The sequence below is a fragment of the Helianthus annuus genome, chromosome 4 (assembly GCF_002127325.2).
Source record: "Helianthus annuus cultivar XRQ/B chromosome 4, HanXRQr2.0-SUNRISE, whole genome shotgun sequence".
NCBI lineage: Eukaryota > Viridiplantae > Streptophyta > Magnoliopsida > Asterales > Asteraceae > Helianthus > Helianthus annuus.
In genome coordinates this window covers 63,829,700-63,842,239 of record NC_035436.2, presented here as the reverse complement: position 1 = coordinate 63,842,239, position 12,540 = coordinate 63,829,700, and the positions used below count along the sequence as shown (strand labels likewise).

At 36.7% G+C, this 12,540-nt stretch overlaps 1 protein-coding gene across 16 annotated transcripts; it reads left to right on the top strand.

Annotated features, from left to right (window-relative positions):
* The first annotated feature begins 681 nt into the window (after positions 1 to 681).
* LOC110890774 lies at positions 682 to 12,009 on the top strand. Of its 16 annotated transcripts, XM_035988982.1 has the most exons (24): positions 683 to 887; positions 2,010 to 2,125; positions 2,615 to 5,104; positions 5,186 to 5,720; positions 5,802 to 6,080; positions 6,160 to 6,264; positions 6,370 to 6,432; positions 6,516 to 6,635; positions 6,720 to 6,929; positions 7,559 to 7,666; positions 7,763 to 7,864; positions 7,991 to 8,140; positions 8,266 to 8,415; positions 8,535 to 8,654; positions 8,742 to 8,852; positions 8,945 to 9,046; positions 9,134 to 9,241; positions 9,338 to 9,439; positions 9,978 to 10,079; positions 10,173 to 10,271; positions 10,469 to 10,570; positions 10,959 to 11,111; positions 11,294 to 11,572; positions 11,787 to 12,009. In XM_035988982.1, the coding sequence occupies exons 2-24, from the start codon at positions 2,012 to 2,014 to the stop codon at positions 11,819 to 11,821; spliced, it is 5,739 nt and encodes a 1,912-aa protein (XP_035844875.1). In that variant the 5' UTR covers positions 683 to 887; positions 2,010 to 2,011; the 3' UTR covers positions 11,822 to 12,009. The 16 variants fall into 16 exon arrangements, with proteins under 16 accessions (XP_021994105.1, XP_035844875.1, XP_021994095.1 ...); XM_022138403.2 differs by having other exon boundaries at positions 2,615 to 5,720; positions 8,751 to 8,852; XM_035988980.1 differs by having other exon boundaries at positions 2,615 to 5,720; positions 9,143 to 9,241; positions 10,965 to 11,111.
* Positions 12,010 to 12,540: the final 531 nt, after the last annotated feature.

Genomic DNA, 12,540 nt, shown 5'->3' with positions numbered 1-12,540 from the left:
AATCCATTTTTTTTAAGATTGGGTAAAAAATTAGATGAGTTGAAGGGTTTAGGAGAATAATGTAGTTGGAGTTGTTTTGGGTTTGAAAAATAAAATATTGAAGTGGGTTAGTATTTATAGGGTTTAGGAGATTTTTTTTTAAATATATAACGGCTATATAGCCGTTTTAATATAAAAAACGGTCAAAAATTACAAATCTCAATCGGTGAACACAACTCGCTCCTCACACCCCGATTTGGGTCACCGAGGGGATGGCGGCATTGTTCCCGAGCGAGGTTCACACTCACCGTCCCCCTCCCCGAGAGCGCCCCGTTCATCCTTAATGCCTATTTTATGTCATTTACTGGTTTCGAACAATGAAAAAGCAATATTTGTCAGAAAACAAAACCATTATTAATTAATCACAATGAAAAAGATTAAATTTGGTTATAAAAATAATAAAATTACATTAAATTTGGTGATAAAAATAATAAAAAATACATTTTCTCACTTTCTTTCTGAGTCGGTTGTTGGTAACATGGATAAGATTGTTAAAAAAAGCAAGAAACTAAAAAAAACAAAAAGTGACAATGAAACCGATCTTGACCGTTGATGACCACCACGTGGCAGTAAACGACGTCGTACACCCACGCTCTCCTCTCTCTGCATAAATAAATACCCAAAAACAAACCAACAGTCTCACGAGATCATAAAATTTCCCCCTTTTCTTTTTCACAAGAGCGGGAACCCTAATTTCACAATTTCAAAATTCAAATTTCAAATCACAGATCTAACAATCTTCCTTCTCTCTCTGTAATCTATGATCTAGTTTTTATGTTTGTTACAAGTTTGGTGTTGATTTAGTTGAAACTACCGTTCATAAGTTTATCAGTTCATCTCTAACTCAGGTACTGTTCGTTCGTTGCGATTTTACCTTTGTTGTTAACTGTTTATGTTGTGTTGGTGTTGATTTTGACGCATATCTGTATAAAATTTTAGTTTATAGGTGTTTTTGTTGTGTACTGATTTGTTAGTTGTGATTTATAAGTTCGGTTATCGCGTAGGTTATTATGTTGTTTACGGGTTGATTTTGATGTATTTCTGTAGAAATTGTGGTAGAAATTGTGGTTTATAGTTGTTTTTGTGGTATATTGATTCGTTTGTTGTGAATTTAAGTTTGTTTATCGTGTAGGTTAACTGTTCATGTCGTTTTCAGGTTGCTTTTGATGCATTTCTGTACAAAATTCTAGTTTAGAGGTGTTTTTGTTGTGATATACATATTTGTTTGTTGCGATTTTAAATTCGGTTATCGCGTAGGTTAACTGTTTATGTTGTTTTTGTGTTATTTGATGCATTTCTGTACAAATTTGTAGTTTATAGTTGTTTTTGTTGTATATTGATTCGTTTGTTGTGATTTTAAGTTTGTTTATCGTTTAGGCTAACTGTTTATGTTGTTTTCATGTTGATTTTGATGAATTTCTGTACACAATTGTAGTTTTAGGCGTTTTTGTTGTGATATACATATTTGTTTGTTGCGATTTTAAATTTGGTTATCATGTAGGTTAACTGTTTATGTTGTTTTCGTGTTGGTTTGACGCAAATCTGTTTAAATTTGTAGTTTATAGTTGTTTTTGCTATGTACTGATTTGTTTGTTGTGATTATATTGTGTAGGTTAATTATTTATGTTAAATTCGGTTGATTTGATGTAGTACTGTACAAATTTGTGGTTTATATGTGTTTTTGTTTTGTACAGACTACATATTCGTTCGTTGTGATTTTAATTTTTTTTATCGTATGGGTTAACTGTTTATGTTGTATTTGGGTTGATTCGGTGAAATTCTGTTCAAATTTGTAGCTTACAGTGGTTTTTGGTGTGTGTGGATTTGTCGTTGTGGTTTTAAGTTTGTTTCTCTTGTAGGTTAACTGCTTATGTTGTTTTAGGGGTGATTAATGCAGATTGTTGCAAATTTGTAGTTTATAGTTGTTCTTGTTGTGTATTGATTGAAGATTCTGTGGTGGTGTTTTGCAGAGATGGATTATCATAGTTTGAAAAGGAGAGAGCTCCAAGCGCTATGCAAGGAGCATAATATTCCTGCGAATTCTGCCAATTCCGTTTTGGCTGACAAGCTTTCTGCACTTTTTAATGTAATTCTCGATTTTTGTATTTGTACACACTAATATGATAAATTAATTATGCGTTTTGAGCATCCAATTGGTGAAAAACTTTAACTCAAAAAGTGTGTTGAATAAGTTATTTTCTGAAAAAATGTTACTACTTACTATGCTGAACTGTGGAGTAATGATACTGTTGGCATTAGAAATATATGATATTGTAGCTGCTAGTGGGTGTATTGAGTGAGAAGTGTGCTAATTTTCTCTTGGAAAAACATGTTGAAAGATAATATGATCAGATACAACCAGAAATGGATACAATGTTAAATTTATGTAACATACAGTTCTCTAAGCAGTCTGTTGACAAAAAAGAGTATTTTGATATATCTATATGCATGCTTGTAAGTTTGTATACTGAATAATCAATGAAACTTGTTAACTGTATGCTGTGATTTTTAACCTCCAAAGATTTTTTTGGTAACATTTAATCATTCCCTTTTTACGTGCAATTATAAAATCCAGGAAAAGCAGAAACCAAAAGCACGACAACGGACTTGTATGAAGAGTTTGGTTGAAACTACTGACGAGGGTGAACCTGCAGAATCAAAAAGACAAGCAAAGAAAGTCAGGTTTAGTCCAAATAATGACACAGTTGAGTATGAGCGATCTGGCGAAAAACAGAAGGATATGGTTACACAGGTGAAAACTCGGAGGAAATCAATGGCCAAGAAGGTCGATCAACCAGTTGTTGATAGTAGTGTTACTGTTGACTTAGTTGAGGATACTGCACAAATTCCTGTTAAGGTTACTAGATCTAGGGCGCAGTCATTAGTAAAGGATGTAGTCATTCCAAATAATATAAAGAATAAAGGTAGAGGGGAAACAAAAGATGCTGGAAAGGGAACTGATGTAGATAAAGAATCTGAAGGCAATGTTGGTAAAGCTACGAGGGCAAGGGCCCGCACATTGCAAAAAGGTGGTGAAGCAACCGAATCAGTTGAGGAAACCGTGGTTGGCCGTGCTAGAGTTACAAGGTCTAGGGCACAAACCTCGATGGAGGGCGGTACAAGTCGTGATGCAAATCCTGATGTTAAGAAAAAGACCGGTAAACAAGTGAAAACAGAGGGACAAAGTGTCGAGCCCCCCGTGGAAGTTATGGACGTTACAGTGAGAGCTACAAGGTCTAGAAGACAACCGCTAAAGGAAGAAGTTAAAAACACTGTTACTAATCCCCAAGCTGATAAGAAAAGAACCAGAAGAGAAATGAAAGAGGAGGATAAACAAGAACCTCCAAAGAGGAAATCATTGAGGACCAAAGGGGTGGATGAAGATGAAGGTGCCAAAATGGAAGTGATTAATGATAGCAGAGTTGCAAGGAATCGTAAAAATAAAGCTAACACAGTTGAGGTTCAAGAGCTTGAGGAACCAATAAAGCATGCCGGTAGGAAAACTGTAAATCGAAGGAAATCTGTTTTGCCGTCTGTAAAAGCTGACGTTGATCCACATCTTGAAGAGCCAGCCAGAAGAAACACTAGGCGGAAGTCTGTCGTTCAAAAAGCAACTGTCAAGGTCGAGTCTCCTACTGTTGGAAAAAAAGATTCAAAACGTCTATCTGGCATTATTGAAGATAAAGAAAACGCTACTACTGGAACTCCTAAATCCAAGAAACGCAGAGGAACCCCTGTTGAAGATCCGATTATTGAAACCGAGCATGGTTCTCCAAAAAGTTCCACACGCAGGGCTAGTAAAAGTGAAGGAAAATCTGTTGCAAAAAAAGAGGTGGAGAGTAGTTTAAAGAAACCTGTGTCAAGAATGAATATTCAGTCATCTGTAGAAAAAGCATCTCATAAAGGAAAGAACTCAGCAATAAGAAGTGGTGTAATAATTAAAGAGAGTAGTTCTAAAAAGAGAGCGAAGTTGAGTGGAACTAAACAAAGTGATTCAGAAGATCAAGTGGTTTATTCTGGTAAAGAAGGGACCCCAGGTGCAAAATTGAGTTTTAACCTTGATGAAGAAATTACCGAGCCTGAGGTTACTCCTGCCATTAAAAGTGAGAGAAAGTCGACCCGTAGCACCATCAAAAGTGAGAGAAAGGAGCCAAGTCAGTCAGCCAGGTTTACACGTAGCGCCATCAAAAGTGAGAGAGAGGGGCCAAGTCAGTCAGCCAGGTTTACACGTAGCGCCATCAAAAGTGAGAGAGAGGGGCCAAGTCAGTCAGCCGTTAAAGAACAACCTATTGCCGGTCAATTGTTCTCACCAGAAGGTGCAAAATTCAGACATGATCCGGCTGTCAATACAGCTCCAGGAAGAGTTGCTCGCAGAGGAATCAAACATGATGGAAATGCAGCAGGCAGTTTTTCAGAGATGATTGATAAGAAGCAGACACGTCAATTGGCTCTTAAAAAATCTCTTGATGATGCTCAGATGCCTTCACCTGAAGTTGCAGAAGTCGAGCCTGATGTCGGAACCATAGGAGTTCTGGCTGAATCTGAACAACCTCTTGATGAGGGTCAGAAGTTTTCACCTGCAGATACAGAAGTCGGGTCCGATTCAGGTGCTGACACCTTAAGAGTTCAATCTGAAATCAAACAACCTTATGATAATGTTCTATGCTCACCTGAGGTTGTGGAAGTACAACCCAATCCAGACGGTGACACCGTAGCAGTTGGATCTGAAAGTTTTAAAGAAGTAACGGTAGATAATGCTGAGAATGTACCTGATGATGCAGTTTCCGATGTATCTCGTGTACGTAATCAGAATGAGGAGGTTAATGTGGAATCTGGAATATTTAGTGAAGCTGAAAATTTGGAGAAATCAGTCCAGGAGAATCTTTCGTCAGGCAATGATGTTTATGTCGAGTGTGATGACGTTATTTCTGACCCGAAGTCCCGTCTGGATATGTTTGGCAATCAAGTTGATTGTAGTAGTGTGGCTAAAGAGTTTGAAACTGGTTCAGAACTGTCGAATGCAAATATGACTCTTGATGTTACTTTCTCAGGCATTGATATCGACATTGAACGTGTCGTAGAGGCTAATAGTAGTGTGCAGAATGTAGAATCTCTTGATGTTCCTCTCTCAGGCGTTGATATCGACATTGAACGTGTCGTAGAGGCTAATAGTAGTGTGCAGAATGTAGAATCTCTTGATGTTCCTCTCTCAGGCGTTGATATCGACATTGAACGTGTCGTAGAGGCTAATAGTAGTGTGCAGAATGTAGAATCTCTTGATGTTCCTCTCTCAGGCGTTGATATCGACATTGAACGTGTCGTAGAGGACGGTAGTGATGTGCAGAATGTAGAATCCGAACATGATAAATTGGCGAGCAATACCGATCATGCTACAGACAAAGAGGATGTTGGAGGTGTTGACTTAGAGCCAGCTCAGATTGAAAGTATGCCTGTGGCAGCTGAAGTTTTAGTTGCATCTCATGACCAAGAACCCGAACCAGAACGGTCGTTGAATGTTGCTGTTGATGATGTTTCTTGTGATACATTACGATCTGATTCAGTAACGAACGAAGACGCACCAAAAATTCTTTCTACTAGTGAAATCGATGACGTGGTTGTAAGAGTTGATGCTCCGGCGGAGTTGGTAGTAGACATCAATAAGGATGTTGTCGGTGATATGTGTATGTGTAAATTTGAATGTCGTTTATACTTGTTATCTTTTAGAAGCACTTTTGACTGAGCTTGTATTATTTATTTTGCAGATGACATGGATGCTGAAGGTGATGAAGATATTCAGCCATTTGAAAGCGGATGTATTTCTTACAATATGAACAATGAACAGACAAAAGAAGAGGCTGAGACGCATAGAGATGATCCAGAACACGAAACAGCAACTGATGATGATTCGGACAGTGGCAAATTCATGGAAGATGATTCACATATTGGTGTACAGGAGGTGGGGTCTGAACTTTTGGGAAATATAAAAGCTCACGAAGATCTGGCAAGAGAAGAAGCCTCACCGATCTTAAATACAGGAGAGCGTAAGGGCATTCAAGATTTAAAAGGGCTTTTGTTATGTATATGTATCTGGTTAATTGAAATACTCTGTTTTATTTTCAGATACTGTTGATGGGACAGATTCTAGTCAACTTGTGGGAGATATTGGTGCTCATGAAAGTCTAATTACAAAAGAAAGTTCGCCGTTGACATATACGAACAAAGAATGTGAGTATTTCATTATTTCATATTTGATTATTTTATATGAATTTGTCAACCTTTGTTTCAATGTTATTGTTCGTTAATTAATATGTTTTTATTTTTTGTCATCAGCTCCTGTTGATGGTACTGATTCAGATTTATTGACTATTAAGGAGGACGATAGAAATAAGCAAGGTAATATTGTATTTCTCGTCTTTGTATATGATGCATTTAGAACTCTTGAATGACTTCTAAGCATTGGAGTGGAATTTTTTCAGAAGAAACTCAAAATCAAGGTGCATCTGTGGATTGGGGGGATTATGATTTCGGAACGGATGAATTTGAAAACCCAGTTTCAGCAAATGGAAGTGCTGATGAGGAGGCTAAAGGCAAAAAAGGTTAATTTGACTGATTTTTTACACCATTATGCATACACGCGTTAAACAGTCGTTCATAATCATTGTATGATTGTTTATAAACAGATGATCAAGATTCAGATCTCCAAATGTCTGCTAGAGCAAGTTATACAGTAGAAAAAAGTTCTGGTCTTGCAGCTGGCTTGGCCGATTCAGTAACGAAATTTGAGAAGGATTCTAGAAATGCTGCTGATGGAAAATCCCACCAAGCATTAGATACGCTGAACCAAAGTGCAAATGCAGTAGATATGGGTGAAGAGGTTTTCGGCTGGTCTGGTTAGTTCAGCATCTTACTCCTTATTTATTCCGATTAATCGCTAGTCCCATTATGGGTTGACCAACTTAATTTTGTGTCCAATATTATTTTTCTACAAATCCAGGCTAAGTGTGCATAACATGCTCAATAAAACAGGATCAATAGAATATACGGAGTTAACCCACATTACTGTCAACACGAATAGCATTTGTTCAACCATTCGTGGCTTCTACATGAACCTTCTGAAAAAGTCACGTCAACTGTTGCTTTCTTGTTTTTGTTGCCAGCTAGTAAATTTTAAAAAAAAATTGGCTGACGTTTGACTAAAAGAGCTTTGGGTTAGCTCAGTGTAACAGACTGAGATACCTGGTTAGCTTCAGTGTAAACTTGGTTTAAAGCGTTATGTTTTTACATCAACTTGTTAACTTTTTAATTTTTTAGTATTTAAAAAGGATTTAGAAGGTTTGGGAAACTTTTAGCTCGCTTTTAGCCATCTTTCTTGGTTAATTTTTTGTTTGACTTGTTTGAGTTGAAACACAAACCAAATTGACCAATTCATAAGCAGATAGGTCGAAACTGCCACTTCTAGCAACTAATATCTTATTTTCTTCTGAAAAAGAATGCTGATTGTTGTTTTTTTTTTGTGCAGGTGCTGATTCGTCTATGAAATCGTTGTTTGAAACGCCAGCTGCTACTCGAATCAGTCATGTAAGAGACAGTCAGGAGGATGCAGCCAAATTTGCCAACCAAGATAATTGTATATCTATTTTTATATATTTAATTAAGTTGGCAAAAAAACCGGTCATGGTGTGTTTGACCAATGAAAGCTGACCGTTTTTTATCGCAAGTGCAGATTCGTCTCTGAAATCATTATCTGCAACGCCAGCAACTACTCGAATCAGTCATGTAAAAACCGGTCAGGAGGAGGCTGTTGATCTTACCAACCAAGATCATTGTACGGTCATCTTTAAATCTGTTAAAGAGTTGAAATTACCACTCTTGATATTCCATATATCTTACCTTCTAAGATCATAGTCTGTTCTACAAATGAGAGTTGATTATTTTTTATAAATGTGTGCAGATTCATCACTGAAACCCTTATTTAAAACACCAGCTGTTACTCAAATCAGTCATGCAAAAGATGGTCAGGATTTAACACCAGCAACTACTCGAATCAGTCATGTAAAAACCAGTCAGGAGGAGGCTGTTGATCTTACCAACCTAGATCATTGTATGGTCATCTTTAAATCTTTAAAGAGTTGAAATTACCACTTTTGATATTCTATATATCTTACCTTCCAAGATCATAGTCTGTTCTACAAATGAGAGTTGATTATTTTTTATAAATGTGTGCAGATTCATCACTGAAACCCTTATTTAAAACACCAGCTGTTACTCAAATCAGTCATGCAAAAGATGGTCAGGATGTAACACCAGAAACTACTCAAATCAGTCATGTAAAAACCGGTCAGGAGGAGGCTGTTGATCTTGCCAACCAAGATCATTGTACGGTCATCTTTAAATCTGTTAAAAGAGTTACTTTTGATATCTATATATCTTACCTTCCAAGTTCATAGTCTGTTCTACAAATAAGAGTTGATGGTTATTTTTTTAAATGAGTGCAGATTCATCACTGAAATCGTTACTTAAAACACCAGCCGTTGCTCAACATAGTCATGCAAACGATGGTCGGGATGCAAAAACCGGTCAGGAGGATGCTGTTGATGTTGCCAACCAAGATCATTGTACGGCCCTCTTCAAATTTGTTATATTTCTTTGCTTTTAAGTTCATGGCATGCTCTGCAAATGAGAGCTGATGGTTATTTTTTAAGCGCGTGCAGATTCATCGCTGAAATCATTAACTAAAACACCAGCTGTGACTCAAATCAGTCATGTAAAAGATAGGCTGGAGGATGCTGCTGATTTTGCTAGCCAAGATTATCGTACGACCATTTTTGAATCTGTTATATTTCTTGCTATTTAAGATCATGGTATGTTCTGTAAATCAAAGATGATGGTTATATTTTGAGTGCAGATTCATCTCTGAAATCGTTATATCAAACTCCAGCCGTTACTCAAACCAGTCATGTCAAAGGTGGTCAGGAGGGTGCTGCTGATTTTGCAAACCAAGATCACTGTACGACCATCTTTTAATTTGTTATATTTCTTGCATTACAAGATCATTGTATGTTCTGCAAATGAGAGCTGATGGTTATTTTTTAAGTGAGTGCAGATTCATCTCTGAAACCATTATTTAAAACGACAGCAGTTACTCAAATCAGTCATGTAAAAGATGGGCAGGATGCTGCTGATTTTGGAAACCAAGATCACTGTACGACCATTTTTGAATCTGTTATATTTCTTGCCTTTTAAGATCATGGTATGTTGTACAAATGAGAGCTGATGTTTAAATTTTGAGTGAGTGCAGATTCATCTCTGAAATCATTATTTAAAACACCAGGCGTTACTCAAATCAGTCATGTAAAAGATCGGCAGGAGGATGCTGCCGATTTTGCAAACCAAGACCATTGTACGGCCGTCTTTAAATCTGTTATTTTTCTTGCCTTTTAGGATCATGGTATTAGGGGTGCAAACGATCCGATCCGAGCCCAATCCTGAGCTCGGTTAACTTATGAGAACTCGAGCTTGGTTTGTTGGTAGTTTTTCAAGCTCGGGCTTGGCTCGGTTTATATGTATTAATTAATAATATATTAAATAAAAAACTATAAATGATAAGACTCGTTTAGGTTTGCAAGCTCGATAAGTGAAGCCCGGGATCGTGCTCGTTTACTAAACAAGCTTATTTTTAGGTTTGGGTTCGGCTCGTAAACGAGTTGAAATAAGTTCGGCTCGTTTACTAGACAACTTTAAATAAGGGGTAAATGTTATTAAATATTAATAAAAACTAATATTACACAAAGGCTTGACGAGCTTGACGAGCTTCACATGCTAGGCTTGAGATTTTAGGCTCAAGCTCGGCTCGGGATCGGTAAGACGCGGCTCGATTGCACCCCTACATGGTATGTTCTGCAAATGAGAGCTGATGGTTATATTTTGATTGAGTGCAGATTCATCTATGAAATCATTATTTAAAACACCAGCCGCTACTCAAACCAGTCATGTAAAAGATGGGCAGGAGGATGCTGCTGCTTTTGCAAACCAAGATCATGGTATGACCATCTTTAAATCTGTTATATTTATTGCTTTTTAAGATTATGGTATGTTCTGCAAATGAGTGATGGTTATTTTGTAAGCGAGTGCAGGTTCATCGCTAAAATCATTATTTAGAACGCCATCCGTTACTCAAACCGGTCAAGTAAAAGGCCGTCAGGAGGATGCAGTCAGTTACCGCAACCAATATCGTATGCACATCTTTTTTGCTTCTACATCCATTTTTATGTTTTTATCAATAGTTGCACTAAAACAGCATTGTAATGCTTTAAAAGGTTGCCTTAGGGCAGCCTGTAGCTTTCAATATCTTTAAATCTTACCCTCCAAGATTATCGTCTGTTGAGAGCTGATCTTTTGTTTTTGACTGTTTTTTTTCGTGCAAGTGCAGTTTCATCTCTGAAACCCTTATTTGAAACACCAGCTACTACTCAAACGAGTCATGTAAAAGACGCACGGGGTGAAGCAACCAATTTTGCTAACAAAGATCATTGTAAGTCTTTCTGCAAGAATCTGTTTTGAGTCCCTAAAATGGGCGGTCCTAACTGGGTTGGGTAACCAGATCCAATTGGGTTTGGGTTGAAACGTGTAGTTTTCAACTTTTCATTACATATTGAAACAAGTCAAGTTCAATTCCCACACACTTAAACCGTTTTTAAAATCTTTTTATAACTTACACTATGTTAAATACAATCACCAATACTTTACAGTTTTACATTAATACGCTTGCTTTTTTAAAAATAATTGATTAATAAGCTTACTTAAACGTTACATTGATTCGTCAATTCAAACCAATTCAAATCGTAGGTTGAAATTGCCATCTCTATTAAGATCATGATTCGTTCAATAAATAAAAGCCAACGGTTATTCTTTTGTGAAAGATGCAGACTCGTCTCTGAAAACATTGTTTGCAACACCAGCCCCTTCTAGAACGAGTCATGTAAATGACTGTAATGACGATATCGGGTCTAGCAGATCTGCAGAACATGAGTTTAATCATCAGTGGGGAAATGACCCGTCAAAAGATTATAATGGTGAGTTTTTCATCGGCTGGTCGTATAAGTTGACATCCTTTTTTTTTTTTTTAATAATTCGACTATAAGAGTCTGTTGGTGCATTGGTGCCAGGTCGTTCTCTTTTGACCCATTCAGTTTTATGTACATTTTAATATTATTTCTTTCGCCCCGTTAAGTGGTCAACTATAATCCGTTTGTAGATGAAAGTGGTCCAGGAAACGAGATTCATGGAGTTCCAAGCTTTGAAGATTATCCTCATAAATTATTTGAAGATGATGTAGGCGGTTCAACTGACAGGTCGGTGAGTGACACACATTTTGGGTTCAAACATATTGAATTCTTAAATGAAGCAACAGGAACAAGCCATCAAAATCTTTCCGGTTTGAAAGATAACTCAACCCGTGGTCACGAGTTTGAAAAGAAAGAAGATAACCTAATGAAGGGGTCAGAAGTTAATGATGATTTAGCCTTTGATACAGGTAAATGAAAATCTGTGATTTAATAACCGACTTTTTTTTGGTTATAGTCAGTTAATCATTGGTTTTGTGTCTTAATGACGAGTTGACTCGTCAGTTATTTTAGTTGTATATATTCACACGTAACTATATTTTTTTCTTGTGGTTTGGAAATGATAATTTTTTATACTGTATTTTTTTAACAGATACTAATATATCTTATTCGTTCAAACTGTAGGGCATATGCATGATTACAGGGACGACACTCAATAATCTAACAAGTGAAGTGATGATTTTCTATATGTAGATGGGGACTTTGTGGCTAGTCAAAAACTTCTTTTATTTTGTATATTTGACTACATGTAGCACAAACTGACGCTGATTTTCTATCCTGTGCTAACTCTTATACTTAAGACACTTTGAGCAGCTTTATCGTCATATTTTGTTCTCATTAGTTTGAATCAAGGTGCGCGTGTATGTCATGCTCATCATGTCTTATGATTCTCACTTTATGCCCATCGCGAGTCTTGCAACTGTGAGAATAACTATAGACGATGCAAATATCATACCTTTCCTCAAGCAAGTCATAATATGTATCTAGAGTTTTATTGTAGAGTGGAAGCAAGTAAATTAAGAGGAACAATTTTCAAAGGAATTCGATAACTTTCTAAATCAAACTAGTATTAAGCACCCCTTGCGTTGCGGCGGGCGAGCGCTAATGGCACACTACTGCAAGCGATCACCGATACCGAAGTTGCGGTGTTAACGTTAAGAAATTAAACTGAAACGTAAAACATAGAATAAAATAACTAAGTTGATCTAGGACTCGCGTATCTATCTTTTCTCGTTTATCGTAATCTATATATAATATATATCATTACCAATATACAAACCATAATGCATACAACAACCATTGCATCTATATGTTGCAAATTGTATTTATACAAGATTTTGGCTAAATTAATTAGATTATTATAAATAATAATAATTTA

Bases quoted from the DNA above. Each gene is read 5' to 3' on its own strand.
- LOC110890774 (XM_022138401.2), top strand. From the start codon at position 2,012: ATGGATTATCATAGTTTGAAAAGGAGAGAGCTCCAAGCGCTATGCAAG. The intron at 6,265-6,369 runs GTGAGTATTTCA...TTTTGTCATCAG, and splicing joins GACATATACGAACAAAGAAT to CTCCTGTTGATGGTACTGAT. The intron at 7,865-7,990 runs GTACGGTCATCT...AAATGTGTGCAG, and splicing joins TCTTACCAACCAAGATCATT to ATTCATCACTGAAACCCTTA.